The sequence below is a fragment of the Danio rerio genome, chromosome 4, assembly GCF_052040795.2.
Source record: "Danio rerio strain M-AB ecotype USA chromosome 4, GRCz13ab, whole genome shotgun sequence".
Taxonomy (NCBI): domain Eukaryota; kingdom Metazoa; phylum Chordata; class Actinopteri; order Cypriniformes; family Danionidae; genus Danio; species Danio rerio.
In genome coordinates, this window is record NC_141024.2 from 36,804,686 (window position 1) to 36,826,185 (window position 21,500).

The 21,500-nt window shown below is 36.5% G+C and overlaps 2 protein-coding genes, 1 long non-coding RNA gene and 2 other non-coding genes across 5 annotated transcripts in view; 3 read left to right on the top strand and 2 right to left on the bottom strand.

The window, feature by feature from the left end:
• LOC108183930 (uncharacterized) overlaps positions 1 to 6,652 on the top strand; it is a 34,940-nt gene extending 28,288 nt beyond the window's left edge. The window contains exon 8 of the mRNA XM_087249128.2: positions 4,162 to 6,652. The gene's annotated coding sequence lies outside the window, so the exon portion shown is untranslated. The remainder of the gene's footprint in view (positions 1 to 4,161) is intronic.
• The window catches only part of LOC148680292 (uncharacterized), a 790,608-nt gene that overhangs the window by 308,322 nt on the left and 460,786 nt on the right, over positions 1 to 21,500 (bottom strand). The gene's annotated exons all lie outside the window — the stretch shown is intronic.
• On the bottom strand, positions 11,686 to 11,767 carry trnas-gcu (transfer RNA serine (anticodon GCU)). The gene has a single exon. It is a non-coding gene; the product is annotated as a tRNA-Ser (tRNA).
• On the top strand, positions 13,490 to 13,571 carry trnas-uga (transfer RNA serine (anticodon UGA)). The gene has a single exon. It is a non-coding gene; the product is annotated as a tRNA-Ser (tRNA).
• LOC148680294 (uncharacterized) lies at positions 18,200 to 20,865 on the top strand. The gene is made up of 2 exons (XM_088650783.1): positions 18,200 to 20,310; positions 20,690 to 20,865. The coding sequence occupies exon 1, from the start codon at positions 18,241 to 18,243 to the stop codon at positions 18,850 to 18,852; it is 612 nt and encodes a 203-aa protein (XP_088506909.1). The 5' UTR covers positions 18,200 to 18,240; the 3' UTR covers positions 18,853 to 20,310; positions 20,690 to 20,865.

Genomic DNA, 21,500 nt, shown 5'->3' on the forward strand with positions numbered 1-21,500 from the left:
ACACCTAGGGCCTGTTTCAGAAAGGAGGTTAACTGAAAACTCAGAGTATTTTAACCCTGAAATGAGAGAAACTCTGGGTTTTCCGTTTCAAAATGGCAGGTTTGTTAAACTCGAGAAAGCAGGGTAAGTCAAGCCTGTTTCTGAAAGAAAGGTAACTTTAACTCAGAGTCAGTTACTGTGGTAACTTACTCTGTGAATCTAACCTGGTCAGAAGCAGGTTTTATTCTCTAAACTCAGAGTTTCTGTCGGTCTCCTCCCCTTTTTTAAAGATGAAGCGGTATTTCTTGCCTGAGCCTTACATTTCCACACACCTATTTTAATGCTCATTTTGGATACGTGCATAAAAACGATTGATAGAAACGTCATGATGCACATAACTTTTTAAAATATGCATAAGAAAACGCACATAACTGAGTAGGATAAACTTTTATTCGATAGAAAATGTGCGCATAAACTACGATGGAAACACTTTTACTGAACAAATTACAGTATGTACATTAAAAAAAAGATCATGATCATATGATAATGAAAATGTGTGTAAATGGAGGCTGAGAACACTGTAACACGTCTTAAATATTGTTTTAGTCATTCTAAAATGCCTGAACTGTTTCAGTATTAGTGTATATTATTAATTACCTCCGATCGTCTGGTGCGTGTCAAGAGTCTCCGTGTCTCATGGCTTCAGACGCCCCCACGTGTTCATTGTGTTTCAGCATGGTCTTCTGACATCGAGGCGCAAGTACATTAATTAGGCTAAATAAAGAATTAATTGACGCAGCTTCTTCTACCACAGTAAATTCTGTTTTTACTATTGATATTTGATGCCAGTTTAATCAGGAAGTGACAATTTTTTTTCTCTTTGACTCGTTGGATGGAATTTTATTCGCATCTTTTATGCAATATTCCAGTTTTGCACATAAATTTATGTAATATATTTGGATGGAAACATAGCTATTGCCTACATTTTAGTCACACACAGAAGAACTGTACTAGAATGGCTTATGCTTTTTTAATAAATAATTAAATTGAATTCACCTTCGATATGCACTGTTACTAGATTAATGGGATTATTATTCTTTCAAAAAAATATTTTTAGTACTGCTTACCTTCTTAATGTTATATCAACCTCTATTACTTGATCAATAAAAAAGGCAGACACACAAGTGCACTGTTAAATCATTTAAAACTAATAAATGTATAAAAAAGTTTAGAAAAAAGTATATAAACGTCACAAATTACATTACTTATTTTATTATACTTAAATATTTAAATACTTAAAAAGTTAAATTAGGCATTAACTTGAGCAGCTGTTTTCCCATGCTAACTGTCTCTTCTTCACTGATGGTTGCTTCTTTTCAAATATATACGCTCATATTTGCTATAACTTTGCATGAGAACATCAAGTTCAGCTAGAGAAAGATGGTGATCTCTTTTATAAGATATTGCCATAGTCACTCGTAATGTCTGCGCTCCACTGATAATGCCTTTTTAAAGTCACGGTGTGTGCGCTTAACTCTGAGTTGGTCTACTCGAAGTTGATTGACCCAACTCAGATCAGCTGTTCTGAAACCAAAAACTCTGAGTTTTTAATCTCTCGGTAAATCAACTCAGAGTTCAAGTTTAAACTCTGAGTTGTTTGAACCTCCTTACTGAAACAGGCCCAAGGTGTTTAGAAAGTTGATTGATAAAATTATGCAAATATAGCTGCATTAAAACTGCATGGGACAACACTACTTCTTAGAAGATTCAATAAACAATTAGGATGCAATTAATAATTAAAGTTTTATGCACTAAACATTCAAGCTCCAGCTTGCTCATTCTGACACACAGACATCAAGAATCAGGATATGAACCTCAACCGTGGTTGCTAAAAAAAAGCTGCATAGTTCATGCCGCAATGTATGCTGGGTGCCAGCATAGTACAAAGCTCCCAGCATGCATTGCAGCATGAATAAATTATGCAGCTTTATGTTCTTACAATCTCTTTCTTTTCCTTTATTTTGTGTTGTTTTTGGGAGGTGATATTTCAGTAGAGTGTTTTTTTTACTTGATTTTTATTTTTTTTGTTTGTCACCATTATTGAGATTCAAAGACTAATTGTTAATGTCTGGGTGTTTTTAAGTTCTGCCATAGATCAAACATTCTCATTGTAAATGGTGATTTAAACCTGTTATAAAGTCATTAATTGTTGGAGCTTAAGTTGTTTCATTTATGTATATTATTTATTTCTCACACATAACTAATATGATACTGAATTAGAAAACAAGCAGGAAAGGAAGGCTATGTTATCATTAATAATCTCTTCAGACTGACACTTAATTTTCTTTTGGCTTTCTATGCTATATGTATAAATAGTGTGATTAACACTAATTATAGCAGCCAAAATAAAAGGCTTTTATAGTAAGAAGTTGAAGAGCCTGACTAAAGCAGACTCTGTCCTCCATTATGGTGACTTCAAATGAACAACGGAAATTTTATTAAGAGCTTTTGTTCACATGACAGAAATAAAGTCAAAGGTCAGTAATAGGTGAAGCTCCATGATAAGTTGTTTAATGTGATGAGTTTTTTTTTAAAGATGTTGAAAAATAAAAAATTTTTATTGTGTAATTTGTTTTATTTTTATTGATTATTATTTTAGTTATAGTTTTTTTTTTTCCTCAGTTGATTTCATTTTTGGTTTTGGCTTGTGTGTTTCTGTCCTTCAGTGATTCTGCTTGTTAACAGTTGTTCATCAACAATTCTCAATCCTCCTTTAATTAGACACTTAATTGTCTCATTAACTTCATCACTGTCTGAGTGTTCAGCCCTCTGTAGTGAGGACACTAGTTAGGATTTTGCTTTGGAATTTAAGGCTTAAGTGTGTTCGAATGAAAAATACAGACTATGGGATGTATTTTTAACAGAAATATTCTGGAAACTGAATTTACGAATGTAAAATGTTGAAAACAGCAGATTACTGGCAACCACTGCTGCCAGTATTTTGACATACATTTAACAGATATTTTACACAATAAGAGTTTGCTAATTAACACTATGGGTGTTAAAAATTTTAACATTTTCAAAAGTGTTATTTTAACACTTATAATGGTTCCCATATAAACACTGAGGGAGTGTTAATTTTAACTCTAAGGTAGTAAAATCTACCAAATCTAAAATTTGCAGTGTGAAATCGATAAAAAATACAGACTGTTGAATGTGTTTTTAACAGAAATATTCTGTAAACTGAATTTATGAATGTTAAAAACAGCAGATTACTGGCGAACACAGCTGCTGGTATTTTTCCGTAAAATCCAAAAATGAAAAAAAAGAAAGAAAAACAGCAAAACGGTTTTTGTGTCACCATTGTGGAGGATAATAGCGTCTCTGTTCAAGTCCAAGAAGAACTGAAAAAATTTGATGTTATGCTCCATCTTCTTTTGTTTAAAGGTAACTGTGTAGTTACTAATGCAGTCAAAATCTGTTAATTGCTATCACACATGCAAACATTATTGCATCTAAAGAATTTACATTTTTATGCACCAAGCTATGATTTTGTAAAATAAACAATGTATTAGTTCATGAAACATTGTTATTTTTTGTAAATTTATACAGTTACATAAAACTTCCATGTTTTTCACAGAAAAATTCTGGCAACCACAGCTGCTGGTATTTTTTTGGAAATTTAACAGATATTTTACACAATAAGAGTTTGTTAAATAACACTCTCTTGGTGTTGACAATGTTAACACTTTCAAAAGTGTTATTTTTAACACTTATAGTGGTTCCCATATAAACTCTGAGGGAGTGTTAATTTTAACTCCAAGGTAGTTAAATCTACTATCTAAAATTTGCAGTGTACTGCAGTTCTGTGCAGTAACAGGGTCACGTGAAAACACACCTGTAACCATTCCAAATGGAGGAAAAGAAGATAATGTTGAATTGGAATTTTTCACCCAAGAGTTAAACAGTAGTGTTATCATGAGTATTCATTCTGTCCGAAACTATAACATATATCAATGTTACTTAGGTTATATATTTTATTTATTTTCATTATTTAATTTTAGATAAAAATAAATAAATAAATGTAATGCATCTTTAAAGTAAAAAAAAAAGATAATATATATATATATAATTTTTTTGTTTTATTGAAAACTGACATTCTTATTCTTTCTCAATCAACAGGACCCATCGTATATGTAATTGGTGACAGCTACATTCGCCGTGGGGAAGAACAGGCAAGGCAAACTGTCGGGACCAACCTTGGTCTCAACGCCCATATCAGGTGGTTTGGCTGTGGAGGCTTGGTCTGGAGAAACCTTGTCTCTTTCTTTCACCGCTGTCTTGAAGGAAGAGCTGTGCCAGATGTCCTGCTTATTCACTGTGGCGGAAATGACCTCGGTAACATCAAGAGTGTTATACTTGCCGCAGTGATGAAGCAGGACTTGCAAGACCTCCATAGGCAGTTCCCTCAGATGAAGATCATCTTCTCTGCCATCACCCAGCGATGCCTGTGGAGGTCTGCTGAAAGTCTGAGGAAGGTTGACAGGGCGCGGCGCTTTGTCAACCATGCGATGGCTACTATTATGGTGTCAGTTGGTGGTGCCATTGTTCATCACCCAGAGATAACATATAAAGATCCTGGCCATTTCTTACATGATAGAGTTCATTTGACCCCTTTGGGCAATGACATATTTTTAAAAAACCTTGCCCAGTGTCTGAAAAATCAAATCCAGTAGGGTGATGCTGGATTTGGAGTTTCCACAAAGTTTTGGGATGAAAAATGGCCAAGATTTTTTTGTTTTTTTGATATGTGATGAACAATGTGTGTGTGTGTGTGTGTGTTTTCTTTTGTTTGTTTGTTTGTTTGTTTGTTGGGTGTTTTTTTTTTAACTAGCCATCGCACTTCAGAAAGATCTGTCACAACTTTTTCTCCCTCTTGTACCTTTTCTACTTCTCTTCTCCAGACCCTATGCTTCCTCAGCCAATCCACCTGATAAACTTCCTAAACGTAACACTTTACACTACAGGGCACATAATTAATGTTAATTAATGTATTTACGAACATTAACTAATTTATGTATCATTAATTCATTGTTTGGTCAAGTTAGAAAAAACATTAACTAACATTAACTATGTGTCCCATATTTTAAAGTGTTACGTTTATTTTTCCCCACGGTGAATGTAGCTGTTATGATCACCAGCTGGGGTGTGCACAACTTCTACTAAATGGCACTCTATTCCACATCTGGATTACATTTCCCATAAAGCTTTGCACCTCTACAGATGACACTTTATCAGGACAATTTCCTTAATTGCTGTTTCACCTTTTTCTCTTTTGTGGACTATTTAAGACTCACACATCAGAAACTGCACATGGATTGTCCAATTTGTTTGAATCATTCCTTTTAGCCAGGATGAACTGATTCAGGTTTCAGGAATTATATATTGATGATAGTTTGGCATCCTTTCACCAGATTTAGCGGAGACACCACTTACCAGCTTTGGACTTTTTCATTGTCTACATAAAAGACATTTTTGAGAAAACATTTTACACTGTGTGCAGAAACCTGCACATGCTGAATTGGAAAGGGATCTGTGTCTTCTTGAGGATATAATATTTTTCTGTATGCAATATCAGAGACATTTAACATTTTCTGGAAGAATTTGGAAGATATGAAGTTCCTACATGATCGTGCATTTTTTTCATTCATTCATTCATTTTCTTTTTGACTTAGTCCCTTTATTAATCTGTGGTCATCACAGTGGAATGAACCGCCAACTTATCCAGCATTTGTTTTACATAGTGAATGCCCTTTCAACCACAACCTATCACTGAGAAACACCCATACACCCTTATTCACACACATACATTACAGACAATTTAGCTTACCCAATTCACCTCTACCACATTTCTTTGAACTTGTGGGGGAAACTGGAGCACCGAGAGGAAACACACCAACACGTATAATGGTTCTCTTGTTTTACATTATCAGGTTTTTTGAATTTCTTTGTTTTATGATTATTAATCGTTTAATGTCTGCCTGGATTTTGTATTTCTTTGAGGATTACCTGACAGTGCTGTTTGCTTCTGATTTTGACTCTGCCTGATGAAGCTGTAACAATATATTGTGCAGCTCTATTATTGCAATGTTATCATTCACAATAGACACATCACAGGATATGCAACACTGAGTTTGTTGTATAATTTGCATGTGTTTTTGAGGTTTGCGACTATATAATGATTTTAAAAGCAATCAGGAATAAGAGTTTAATAAGAGTCCATTTTAAATTTTTTAATGACAATTAATTTTACTGAATTATTTTATTATTACCTGATTTACCCGAGACTGAGAAAACACTGTTCATTTTAATTATATATTTTTATGCATTTATCTATGATTGTAGATTTTTCCTTAGATTTTACACAAATGCATTCCCACTACATAATCATCTCAATCAATCTAAACTTTGTATTCATATTGCAATATACAATTGCAGGAATAACAAAATATGTTAGATTTTTGTTATCATGCAGCCCTATTGCTTGCTTTGACACTACTTGGTTCATAAACGGCATTTGAATTCTCACTTATGTCATCCCTGAGTTATCATGATTTTGTTTTGGTGTTGATTTTGTAAAAAAAATAAAATAAAAAAAAAATCCTGAATCCAAGTATCTTCACTATGTCATACGTACTTAACAACAATATTTAATATATTCAATTTAGTTGCACTGGTAAATTTGTAGTAAAAAAAAAAAAATAATAAAAAAAAACTGTACACTATATAAATACATAATATTGATTTGTCTTTATGCCAAAAAAAATCATTGAGAAAACAAAGGTTTCATATAAACACCATTCATTGGAAACACCCCCTAGCAACCACTTTAAGCCCCCTAACAACCATATAACAACATAAACAAGCCATATTTCAGCACAGGAATGTAGAAACACAGGGTTTGGCATTTTTTGATGCAGGCTGATCAAATCTCTATTGTCTTCAGCTATTAAAATGGCGTTGCCACAGCCTAGCAACCATGTACAATACCCTAGCAACCACAAAAACACATGAATTTAACAATTTCTTACCTTTCCAATGCTATTGCCCAGTTTAGTACCATTTTGTACCCCATCGATTTGCCACGCAAACCCCATTCACATTTCCTTTAGGAAATGTACAATTCTAGTTACTGCTACTATTCTGTTGTTTATTTAATCATTGTCAGATATCTCCATTTTATCAAGTGTTTTTAACCCTTCCTCACTAACTGACATAAATTCTTCCAAGTTTGCTTTTTCATAAATCCATCTCCCACCAATCTTCGCACAGGACTGAGTGTGTGAGCTGCTTATATGAGTGAGCGTGGTTTATCAGTGTGATGTGCTGCAGGTGTGTGTGGCAATCAGTGTTTGTGCATGACGTCATGGTTAGATGTCCGGTGACGGTGACCTCTGCTGGCCAGCGAGGGGAATGACTGGGACCGAGTCAGTGACATTACAGGTCAGCTGCATCTTGTGTTAACCATACTCCTAAGTATTTAAGGGAGTTTAGTTTCCAATTAATATTTAATTTATGTTGAAGTTTATTGTTTGGTTGTAGCCAAATTATAAAATTTGAGTTTTTTGTATATTTAATTTGTACCCAGAGAGTTGTCCAAACCTTTCAAGAACAAGTAGCAGACTAGAAAGTGATTCATCTGGATTGGAGAGATATACTAGCACATCATCCGCATATAGAGCAATTTTATGGTCTACCTTATTAATGTTAATCCCCCTAATTGATTGTTCTTCTCTAATTGCCTGGGCTAGAGGTTCAATGTACATGGCAAACATCAGGGCAAACATCAGTTCCTTTGTCTAGTTTTATCTTTTTTGAAAGACAACCATTTATTTTTATCCAAGCCTCTGGGTTTAAATATGTACATTGAAAGCTTCTAACTGTATTTTTGGTAATCGAAATATCAAACATTAAATAAATATTCCCAATTTACACAGTCAAAAGCTTTCTCTGCATCTAGGCTAACTAAAATTGCTTTAATGTGATCTTTTTTAATTTGTCGTATTGCTTGAAGTGTCCTTCTTATATTATCTTGATTCTGCCGTCCTCTAATAAACCCTGTTTGATCTATGTCTATCAAATCAGGTAAAAATGTTTCAAGTCTCTTGGCTAAAATAAAGGCAAATAATTTATAGTCTACATTTAAAACAGACACAGGTCTAAATGAACTACAAAGAGTTTTATCCTTCCCCTCTTTAGGTATGACTGAGATAATTGCTTCCCTCCAAGAAGGGGGAATTTCTGCCTCTTTAAGTGTCCAATTAAATGATGATATAAGAAGAGGTGAGATCTCTTTTTTAAATGTTTTGAACCACTCAGAAGGTAGACCATCATTGCCGGGTGTTTTATTATTTTTAAGATTATTTATAGCTTTATCTAATTCCTCCTGTATAATTTCTTTTGTTAGGAGACTAATTTGTTCTCATCCAATACAGGGAAGATCAAGAGAATCCAAAAAAGCTTTAATTGATTTATTATTTACCTGTGTCTGTTTTGAGTATAAAGATTTATAATAGGTTTCAAATGCCTCTTTAATTTTATCCAGACTATACAATATTTTTCCTGAGTTGGGGTCCTTTATCTTATGAATTGAAACCTTTTGTTGTTGTTTTTTAAGTTTCCATGCTAGCCTTTTTGTTGCTTTTGGTCCCGTTTCATAAAAGGCTTGCCTTAAGAATTTTTATTTTTTTCTTTATGTCCTCTCTATACATCTCATCTATTTTATTTTTTATATTTTTGATCTGTTTCAAAATCTGGGTATCTTTACTAGTTGCATGTTGTTCTGTTAATTGCTTTAATTCATCTTCAAGATTCCTAAATCAAAGTTCTTTTATCTTCTTAAGGGTTGTTGTAATAGAAATGATCTTGCCTCGTAATACAGCTTTAGCTGCATCCCATAAGATTATAGGACTAACTTCCCCATTATCATTATTCTCTACGTATAATTCAATTTCTGATTTGTTTTGGGCCACTACTTCTGTTTTCCCAAGTATACTTGTATTTAGCCTCCATATTTTGTCAGCTTTTCTGTCATTCAAATTTAAAGTGAGGTATAATGTTGCATGATCTGATACATCGGCCGCTTTCATTTCACATTCTTTTACCCTGTGTCTGTCCCTGCTAAACATAAAAAAATAATCAATCCTATTGTAAACTGCATGGGGTGAATAATAATAAGAGTATTCCCGTTTTGAGGGGTGAAGATCTCTCCAAACATCTAATACTCCAAGATCTTTTAATGAATTCTAAAAACTTCTTAATTGAGGCGTTTTAATTCTTTCATTATTGGAAGTGTCCTTTTGTTGGTTATGAACTATATTGAAATCACCTCCACATATTGTTATTCCCTTAGTCTCCATAGCCAAAAGGTTGATGATTGTATTGAACAGCGTTTTACTGCCAGGGGGTGCATATACATTTACTAAAGTGATGAATTGTTCATTTAGTTTTCCCTGAAGCAAAATATATCTGCCTTCTTTATCTGATATCTCTTTTAGCAATTCAAAAATAAGAGAATTATGTACTGATATTGAAACTGCCTTTTTTATTATTTTTCCTAAAAGAACTATAAAAAGTTTGTGTATATCCAATTTTTTTAAGTTTATCATGTTCAGATGGGGAAAGGTGTGTTTCTTGCAAGAATATGATTTGATTTTTTCACATTTTATTTTGGCTATAACCTTACTCCTCTTAATTGGATTATTTAACCCATTTACATTTAAAGATGCAATTTTAACATATCTCTGCATGGTAATTTCAGAAAGTTAAGTTGGCAATCTTTAGAACTAACAAAAATGATAATAAAAATAAACAAAGAAAAAAGAACATTGGCTTTCAAAGTTGTGGGCCACGTTTGACCCAGCAAAACCCAGCTCCAGTCCCGGGGTCTTCGGATACCTGCTGCGTCATCGTCAGATCTACCGTATATCCTCTCTTATTCAAATCTTTCGTAGCTTCAGCCACGCTTTCGTAAAGTTGTGGTCCTGTCTCCCAGTGTATTCGCATCTTGGCTGGGTAGGGCGTCTGAAATCTGATTTTGTTCTCCTTGAGGACTTTTTTTTACTTCTTTATATTCCTTCAGTTCTGCATTAATCTCCATGGGGAAATCATGCGCAAAGAAAATCTGCTTGCCATCGTGTTGCGGTTCATCTGTGCGCTCTCTGTACCTGCAGGTCTAAATTGGAGTCCAGTGAGAGCTCAGTTTTTAGCAAAGACGTGATGAAATTAATCATGGAGGTCCATTCTGCTCCTTCTTTAATACCGTATATTCTGATATTATTTCGTCGTGATCGGCCCTCGAGATCTGTGACCTTATTCTGCATCATTTTTTGCTCTTTCAAGGTGTGCAGTAAAACGTCCTTTAGTTCAAGGTTTGCCGACTCGAGTTCAGTTATTCGATCCTCTGCTTCATTCAGTCTTGTGCCATGTGACTGAATATCTTCTGTGATGCCTTCAAGCTTCTGGTTTATGTCGCTTTTCAGCTTGTCCACTTCTGTTTTCATATCCTTTTTAAACTCTTCTTTGAATTGGCTAAATTCTTTTCTTAAATCCGTCTTCAGTTCGGAGATATCTCTGCTGAGTGCTCTCACTGCTCGCAAAGTTTTGGCGCCATGTTCTTTCTCAGGTAGGCCTAACTTGTCGTTATCATTCCTCGTCTCCTTTTCCTCCTCGCTTAATTTTGGCTTTGAATTCCCCTTTTTAGGTTTTGCCCCATTCATTTTGAAGTCATCAAGCGCAAAGCTCACTTGAATTGGTAAAAGTATAAGGGCTTTTTGAACACCTTGACCAGGAGAGTACGTTCTATGCTGCCATCTTACCGCTCACCCAACCGGAAGTCCTGGACTATGGCATTTATGTATGTATTTGCAGCTATTTTCAGTAAAGGTGACATTAAATTTTGCAACAACATCCTTCAAAACGCTGAGAGGGTGCGAGTAAAAGAACTTCCAAGGAAGCCCCAGGCTCTGTCAAATGCCAGAGCACACGAGCGACAAGGATGGGATTCGAACCCACGTGTACAGAGCACAATGTATTAGCAGTCCATTGCCTTAACCACCTCGTCAAATATTTTCCTTTTTTGTCTGGTGGAGGCTGGACTGTGGCACATATTTGTAAATGTATGTTTCTGCAACTATTTTCGGTAAGATGACTTTCAGTTTTGCCATATGAACGACAGAGCATATGAACGACAAGAATGGGATTTAATAGATTCAGCCACCTCGTCATGTATGTACTCACTTTCCTGATGGGGGCTGGACTATGGCATTTCTGTATGTATTTGCAGCTATTTTTAGTAAAGATGACTTTAAATTTTGCAACAACATCCTTCAAAACGATAAGAGGGTGAGAGTAAAACACCTGTCACGAAAGCACCGGCCTCTTTCAAACACCAGAACATATAATCGACAAGGATGGAATTCAAACCCACGCACGCGTGCAGAGCACAATGGATTAGTAGTCCATCGCCTTAACCACTCGGCCAACTTGTCATGTATAAAGCCATTTTCCTGATGGGGACTGGACTATGGCATTTATGTATGTGTTTGCAGCTATTTTCAGTAAAGATGACATTAAATTTTGCAGTAACATCCTTCAAAAGACCTTCCGCGGAAGCACCAGGCTCTCTCAAACGCCAGAGTATACAAGCGACGAGGATGGGATTCGAACTCACGCGTGCAGAGCACAATGGATTAGCAGTCCATCGCCTTAACCACTCGGCCACCTCGTCACATATTTTCCCTCTTCTCTGGTGGAGGCTGGACTGTGGCACATATTTGTATATGTATGTTTCTGCAACTATTTTTCGGTAAGATGACTTTCAGTTTTACCATATGAACGACGGAGCATATGAACAGTAAGAAAGGGTTTCAATGGACTCGGCCACCTCGTCATGTATGTACTCACTTTACTGATGGGGGCTGGACTATGGCATTTCTGTATGTATTTGCAGCTATTTTCAGTAAAGATGACATAAAATTTTGCAACAACATCCATCAAAACGATAAGAGGGTGCAAGTAAAAAAGCTTCCACGGAAGCACCGGCCTCTTTCAAACTCCAGAACATTTGAGCAACAAGGACGGCAAATGCCAACTGACCAAGCTGAGGCTTGAACCAGTGTTTTTCTTGCTGTAAGGCGATTGTGCTACCCACTGTGGCATAGCGTCACCGACATTGAAATGAAATGTTAGATTTTATATTGTTGAAAAAGAGATCAATAGTAAAAAATGTCTATATTAAATGTGAAATATATTTATTTGTTTACATGTAGTCAGTGAAACACTTTTCAGTGTTTATTAAACTCATCTGGTCATCGTCTATTTCTTTTAAAGTCTTTAAATTTAATATTAAGCCTTGAAGGACAAATACTTAATTTAATTTATAGGGCATATAATTCAATAAATATGATTCAATAATTCATGTAAAGCATAAAATGTCATAAATATTAACATATTAATTCGATAAAACTAACATCTGCACTGGAAAAAAATATATATTTAGCCCAGCTTTGTAAGCTCAATTTGAACAAGAAAAATATTCATCCTAAAACATGAAATAAATGTTATAGAAACCAAAATTTTACTTTCTCAAGTATTAACATATTGTTACAACACCAACTTATACATTTTTTTTATTGTATTTCTTGAAAAGTAAAGCTTCAATGAATGATTTGGCAGATAGAACCTCATAATTCCAAGTAGAAAATGACTTTTCAGAATGAGGTTTTATCTACATTTACTGTGTTTTTTTACTCCAATTTGTAAGTGCAAAGTAACTTTGTCATGACAGAGACCCTTCTAAAGGGTTCTCTAAATGCAAATCATCAATGTATGAAAGAGAAATGCTACACACATATTGTTTGATATATGGAATGCAAAAACTTTTAAGCTCCATATCTCAAAATCATTCAGTACACAGATAGAACCTTATAATTCTAAGGTGACGATTTGCCAAACCTATTTTACACAATCTCATTTTGCTTAATTAACAGTTTTGACTTAAAATTTGACTTAAACCTTCTGCAGTTATCATTGATCTATTTAATGTCTCCTACATGACATGGAGTTCAAACTATTGTGTTGTACTGATGTCTACATCTACAACAACCATAAACCCAACATCAAAGTAACCTGTCATGTTTTAGCAACATCCACACCAACCATAAGCTTAAACCTCATCTCACGGTAAACTTTAGAGTTCTGTAAAGGTCTGCGCCTACCACAACCGTAAACCTTGCCTACTTGTAAATTACTGTTGTAGAGCCCGGACAGCTCAGTCGGTAGAGCATCAGACTTTTAATCTGAGGGTCCAGGGTTCAAGTCCGTGTTCGGCTGTGTAATGCTCATTTTGTGGAGCCACAGCTTTTGCCGTTGAGCTATCACTTGATGAAAGTTTCATCTGGATGCACAATACGTGTACTAGTCATGAAGACATGGCATTTCTGACAATCTTGTAGTCGTGGCCGTGTGGTTAAGGCGATGGACTTGAAATCCATTGGGGTCTCCCCGCGCAGGTTCGAATTCTGCCGACTACGTCCTCTAACTTTTTAAAATTGCAGCAGTCATCAAATGTTTGCATTTCCACTGTTTCTTGGGAAAAGCGTTGTGCTGGTAGGAGGAGAAAAACAACAGCGTGTTCTCACTGAACAGAAAGGGGGCATATCACAGGGAGGAACATGCCACACAAGAGCTACAACGGCTGTCCCGTAGCTCGCCGTGATCGTATAGGGGTTAGTACTCTGCGTTGTGGCTGCAGCAACCCCTGTTTGAATCTGGGTCACGGCAGGTTTTTCAAGGTGACATCGGTGTTGCCATCAATAATCTCCAACCACATTTTAGTGCAGGCTGTGCTAATGGCACGTCCTGAATGTTTACGTTTCCTAAAGTGTGGAAGACTAGGGATTCGATATGAGAAACAGGATCTTTGATGCCAGCATGCTGTGTAGATAAGTACTGATCAAGTCACGCTTCTAAGGCATGGAAAAAATCTTTTCAATTGTTGACTTGTGGCAATTGTTGATTTTAATTAATGAATAAGTTAACACATTGCTTAATATAAGAATGTTCAGTGCATTTGCCTGTCTCTTTATACCTATTTTCAGGAGCCAGCAAACTAGGTCAGAGGTCATGGAGACCTTGAGTGGAACTGAGGGCTGAGGACTGGAAACAACTGTTTCTATTGTTATTTCTAGGAGTTAATACTGTCTAAAATGTCTAAAGTGATTTTGCTATAGTTTTACGGTTAAGTCTTTTAAAGTTATTCTACTTTTTATTCAAGATAGACTTTGTGTAGTAAGAATATAACTGCTTGAATGTAGATTATACCAGTTTTTAACCAGTTTCGATAAAGACGGCTTACAGTACAGTCAGCCTAGGATAAGAAACAGATTATACTTTGTGTGTGTGTGTTCTATTTGATTGTTGATCCATTTCACAGGTCTGGAGTCAGCTCTAATCAGTCTAAAGGATGTCTGACATTTATGTTTAGATATTGTTCAGAATTGTACGCACAAACCCCACGTAGAAATGTTCCTAGTTTATCTGTGTTTTAACCAATCAGGTTAGAACACCAAATATGTATGACACAATTAATGACGTTATGTGAGAGTATAATTGTTATTGATTGGTGATTGTAAGCAGAGCGGCCTAGGAACTCATTGCGAGTGTTGAAGCTGGCTTCTGCGAATGAAACTGCAAACTATCTTCAGTAAACTTGATTTATTTATTTAAATCTCTGACTCCGGCTCTTCTTCATCTACCAGACTGGTCATTCTTTGGGTTAAACTGTAAACTATCCCTAGAGTTTTGGTGGAGGATGCGGGCACTTGTTTACTGGTAACACCATTGATCAATCAACAAAATGAAGGTAGGAAGATTTAAAAATTATAGACTAGGGATTGTCTGTGAAGTAGTGGGTAGTAACGGAACGCTGCTGGTTTTTTCATTCAGACGTGAATGAAAGTGTTGGTTTCTCATTTAGACGTAAATGAAAGTGATGGTTTCTCATTCAGACGTGAATGAAAGTGTTGGTTTCTCATTCAGACGTGAATGAAAGGCGCCGGTGGATTCACAGAAATTTGTGGTAGATTTGTGTGGAATCCCTTAGCGAGCTGGTGCATTTTTTGTGGTACACCTATAAGTGATAAGTGATAAGTGTAACAGTAGTTGAGAGGTGTACCTCCTCTTTCACCCAGAGTTAAAATACTCAGTTGATGGGTGTGTTTTAACACATTCTCAGGGATAAAACTTGGACTGGTTTTTATTCAGTAGTGGACTAAATTAACCCGAGATTGTAATTAGTTCCACCACTGCTATCTAACTACATCACAGACAAAAAGGCATGCCATAAGAATAGTGTAGGTCAGATTATTAGGGAAAGAAATAATTGAATAAAAATAACAAATAACATTATAATAAGGATCCATTAGATAGTAGTGGCCACAAAAGTCAGACAAGATACCTAGAAATATCAGGGTGAGGTCGATTGATCAATGATGCACCAGGAGCAATCCCGAGAAAATTATGACCCTAACTGGATTGGACCGGTCTGGACAGTTTGCACATCTTGGGATGGTTTGCAGATTCATCAAGCAGAAGCCAAGCGCTGTTGGTAAGAGTGCCCTCTCAATTTCTTGTTGCTTTTGGTGTTAAACTCAGATATAAAAAGAAACAGATGAGAGCAGAATGCAGTAAATGGCTCAGCTAAGCTCTCAGGTTTTAAATGATTTTAGAACTGATTTAAAACAAAAAAAAAATTATTCCTTTGGCATTTAATTGTCATTGAAAAGCTAAAATCTAAATATTGAGTGTCGAGTAGCAAAATCGCAAGCACAGAAACTGGCAGTAACATTATGGGAATAAAGAATAGCTTATGTTTTGTCTTAGAAGATAAGATTCTGTGTGACTGCACTGCTATCTTGGTTTAGCCCTCAACATGACTGGTTTTGGCTGAAAGTAAAAGTATAAAAATATGCCATGTAAGTCTGTGCAAACAAGCAGCTTCATGGTTGGATTTATATATATTTAATAATATATATGTAACATAAATGGGGGTTTCAAATAATACTTTGATGGATGCAGTTAACCTCTGAAAGATCTAAAACTATTGTTGATTGTAACAGCATTACTTTGAAAATGCATGTCAACTCTGTTTTATATGTTTTAGGACGGGCTTGAGTAAAAAGATATTACAATGAAATTATGTTATTGAAGTTAATGTTATGTTTAATGTATGTTCAAATTTAGTAAACATGCATTTTCGTTCTAGATTGCTCAAAACTCTCTTTCTCTCTCATTAGATGTCAGCTAAGAGCTGCTATCTGCCTATTCCATAACAATTGATAAGCACAGTGCTCAGTTGGAAATCCCAATGTAAAGGAAATGCTAGAATGAATACAGAAATTCTACATTTCAATTTGTATGCACTAATAGAGGTATTAGTAATTAAAAATCAAAGTTAACAAATAAGAGATTGCAAAATGCTTTTGTTTGTTTTCCCAGTGATGGGTTGCGGCTGGAAGGGCATCCGCTGCATAAAAACGTGCTGGATAGGTTGGCAGTTCATTCCGCTGTGGCGACCCCTAATTAATAAAGGGACTAAGCGAACAGAGAAATGAATGAAGGAAAATGCTTTTGTAAAAGCATCTTGAAAAACACTAATATACCCCCTGAGCTATAGAGATAATTAATTTGAACAGTTGTTATTACTGTTTGGAAATTTCTTGTCTTCAGTGGTTTATTACTGTTTGTAACTTTTGTCTTATCCTTAGTCTCCACCATCACATACTGAAGTAGCAGACCCTGACACTGAATGGATCAGGGTGATATCTAAACTCCCTGAATAATCTCAGCTTGATATTCAGTTGATTTAAGTGTTTGATTAACCTGTCTCAATGTTTAAATTCTAGTAGGTTGTCTCAATGGCTTTCATGGTTTTTGACTGCACTTTCCCAAGTAGTAAATTCTGGATCAAGGAGGAAGCCTGCACAGGAGCTTGCAGTGTGAGTTGCAGTTGACCGGTGGGCACGAAGGGGGGTTCCCTAAGACGAGTAAGATTTTCCCTTGGCCAAAGCAGAAAACAACCTAAGGCATGGGACCCCTCGTAAACCCTGGGGCACCTACCCGAAAAAGGGAGATGTTTAATGTGAAAGATAGTGCTGGACTGTGGTGATGCTCTATCGGCCTAAAGCATCCTTAGAGGGGAACTGTTTGAAGTTACAGTAATCTGCCTCAGTGGCCCCGTCCAGACCTGATCACGAGAATCCTGCCTTTATTGAGGACATGTCTGTCCTTGGGAAAAGCATCAACGGACTATGCCAGGGTATGATACCCTGAAGGAGATGATTGGTAAAAAGATAATGGCAATGGGCTTTCAAGAACCATTCGAGACAGTACAGTTTCTTAAAATTTTACCAATATCAATGTGGTTGGCTGCTTTAACAGCACTGGATATATAAGGTTTGATTTTTAAGAATGCTGAATTCCTGAATGTGAAGCTGAGATGATTTTTAACTGATGTGTCTGATTTTTCATAGTATTTTACTGATGCAGGTCCTTATTCATGGCAAAGGACATTTTCGAGATGGTGTTGGCTAAAGATAAATACTGGCTGTGAGATGGTTTGGATAACACAGCTGAATGGAATTAAGCAGTTAAGGTAAAATAATTACAAGAAATTCTCTTAGGCTTTAAACAGTTCCAAATGAGTTTTAAGAGATCAAACTTTTGACATTTGTAATGTTGCTGAATGATTAAAGATTCTGAATTGTAATCATTTTAATGTTATAGTCTAAGACTATTGAAAATTTATGTGCATAAAACAGAGAGACAGAGACTGAGTGAAGCCATGAGTTGTGTTTTGTTTCTGTTATCGACATGCTTAGCAACAATATTAAGAAAACAAAACACACCAGCTGATTGTCTCAGAAAAGACATTGATTATGAACAGGGAAACTTTGAAACCTGATAAAAGATCATGTAAATCTAGTTGAAACTGGACAAAGAATTTTAGGAATAAGTTTGTGCGAGTTCAACACCTAAAGCAAACTTAGTTATGAGCTGTCACAATATTCATATATATGGTACAATAATGCTTATTGTCCTGAGGGAATGATTCTTCCCTTCGTCGATTTGTTGTATGAATACTGTCACTAACCTCTGAAGTGAAGTTTATTCATAAACTAATTTCGAGAGGAGCACGTGATTATGATTGAACACGGCTGGTCCTGCATTAGCATGCTTGATCCACCAATCAGGCCATTCCTAACCACTATAAAGAGCCAGGGTTTTCTCACTACAGTCATCTTCGATTTGAAGAATACACTGCTCTGCATCAGCTGCTACTGCTACTGCTACTGCTACTGCTACTGCTACTGCTACTGCAGCTACATCAACTTCTCCAGCTACAACTTCTCCAGCAACAACATCAACTTCTCCAGCTACATCAACTTCTCCAGCTACATCAACTTCTCCAACAACAACAACAACAACTTCTCCAGCTACATCAACTTCTCCAACAACAACAACTTCTCCAGCTACATCAACTTCTCCAACAACAACAACTTCTCCAGCTACATCAACTTCTCCAACAACAACAACTTCTCCAGCTACATCAACTTCTCCAGCTACACCAACTTATCCAACTACAACTTCTCAACCTTCTACTTCAATTGCCTCACACAATGCAATCTCTGTGTCTTCAACCCAATTCTCCAACAAGATCACAGTAAAAACTCAATCACCATCCATGAACTTTGCCTAAACTCTCGATGCTTGAGATTCAAGCTGAACTCTCTTCTAGGGGTGCACCAGCGGTAACATACATGACACTTTTTAAGGGGAAGCCTCACAAACTACAACTAAGATTAAACATCCATCTTTAAAGGATGATTCTAGCGTGAATAGAATGACTCACCTCTCAATCAAGGTTGTAGACAATCCAATCCTTAAAACATCAGTCCACAACTTATGCATTCATTGATAAACATCCATGTTAATCCTCCAAACTAGTCGCTGTGGTGCATTCAATAGAGTAGCGTCTCCTATCATAACACTAGTTCTCTGGCAAACAAAATGGCCGCCAGCCTTTTTCTGCAACTTTGATTGACACTCCTTCGAGCCAATAGCTGAAAGGAGAAGCGTCACCATCCAATGAACTCTCAAAAATTTGAGATGGTCCCACCCTCTCTCATGACAAGCTCATGAATGATTATCATTACATTTACACAATTACTACTAAATGGTGACATTAATTTTAAGTTCAGGGTTTGATGTTGGCAGATGATAAATAAATAAATACATAAATTAATAAATAAATAATAAAGAAAATAAATAATTATAAAATGTATAAAAAAAATAATAAATAAAAAAAAAAAAAACTGCCACATCTGATAGCAGTTTAACTTCTAAAAAGTTTACTCTGCTACTGAAAAACATTCAACGCATTAGGCATAGAAAAGTCCAATCGTAATATGCCCCAGTGACTCATGTCCATACACTTATAAGCCATAAGCTTATAATGGCAAGTTGGTTAGATGTGAAAACAGCAAAGAAACAAACTTCCCGCTTTGACTTCCACGAATGAGAGGAGGACATTTCTGACATGTCTGATGTTTCATCAATTGACTCTGCGTTAGATACAAACCAAGGGGTTTAAACTCCACTATAATTCCACCTACCCTGTCTTCAAGAGGTACATCAGGATCACTAGACGAGCAGATTTCCCATTTAATATGCCATCCTTAGGAGGGACAAATGCCTACCTCTACTATCTTTGCTCGTTGCGACAATGAGGCTTCGTACCATGCATTAACAAAGGCACTTCCACACTTAGTTGCCCATGCTCTTATTAAGACGCCCCGCATGGTTATCAGCTAAAATAATTCATTGTGTTTGCCATACATGTACCATGTTGTAATGTCATTTCTGATTCTCTCTTGTTTTTCTCATTTCAGAGATCATGTCAGCTGGTTGCAGAAGCTGACCCTCATCCAACCTATTACACTCCACATCCATTTCTAAATACATTTACACTCTTTGCAAATGACACTTTTCCACTCACATAGCCCACACCCTCGATGCCATATTCACACTAGCCTTTTTAATTTAAGTCTTCTGAACTAAGTATGACATTTCAATCCAACGATACACCTAACCATATCTGATCTATCTTCGCAGGATGAAGGGATGCAGGATGATATCCATTCCCCCACACACCTGTTCTAAACAGGCCCGGATTGGCTAATCGGGAGGACCGGGAGAATTCCCGGTGGGCCGGTCTGTTTTTTTTTTTTTTTTTTGGCCGCGAGGGCCGGTGTCCCTAGCTCCAGAATCTGTTGCTCTCAGCAGTGACACTTTTTTAATTCATTTACTTGACCACAGCTTTTTATTCATTATTTTACCACAACTTTTCTCTTTTGTTGTGGTCGAGTGGTTGGCACGTTAGGTTAAGACGCTGCGGACCTGGGTTCGATCCTTGCTAGAGTAATTTAGTGTTTTCATTTTTTGATAAGACATATAATACTGTTAGGGTTGTAGAACATTTGAAGTTCTAAAGCAGCTGTTTTCTCAAAAAAAAAAAAAAAAAAAAAAAAAAGACATGATAGTGCCATTAGAAACTGATTTGGGAAATATTTATTTACTTATTTTAATATAGTCAGTCGTGAACTGAGGTGGGCTGGTCTGAGGCTTGAAACTCCAGAGCTGAAAAGGTGTCCCACTCCGGCCCTGGTTCTAAACCTCTTAGCATTTTTACACCACAGAAGAGCAATACCACCTCGGGGAAGCCCAGCCGATCCTCTCCAGCCAACTTCCACCATCATGCATTATTGGGTATGAAGTATGACTCTGTCATTTCCTTCCTATTTCCCTTCCTATTTAACATAGGAGCTCCTTCACTACCCTTCCCTGTTTTTCTAGCTTTAACTTTTTCTCTCCAAATTTAAACTATCCTATTCTTCTATTCACTTTCATTCACCACAGCTCCGACCAATTCAGGGGTTGTCTTGAGTTTCAGTTGCTGCAAAAGGAACGTTCTAAATGAGCTTGCATACACTTACAATTTTCTAAATACCACTATCGTTGCACTCCCCGCACTAATACAGCAGTAAATGCTTCTGCGGGAGCACAAGTTGCCTCCATACTGGCCCACTACACCACTGCAGCCGCAGAAATGCTCCGCAGAGTTGCACACCCAAAGCACCACTGCTACCGCAGTGACCCTCTAGCATATGCCTTATTCACCTTCATCTTTACATATCACTAAAGGCAGTATTTAACGTCCCTGCGGGAGCACTCAAAACTTACTAATATCGACTGTTTAGGTGCTCCACTTAACTATACACCCCATTAACATCACTGCAACTGCAGTGACGCTCTAGCTGAGCCCCTTTTTCACTTTCATCTCTAAATATCACTGCTAATAGTACTTAGTATTTCCGTGTGAGGCTCTAATACTGAGTACCACT

Excerpts from the sequence above, each read along its gene's own strand:
- LOC148680294 (XM_088650783.1), top strand. The coding sequence starts at position 18,241 with ATGATTGAACACGGCTGGTCCTGCATTAGCATGCTTGATCCACCAATC.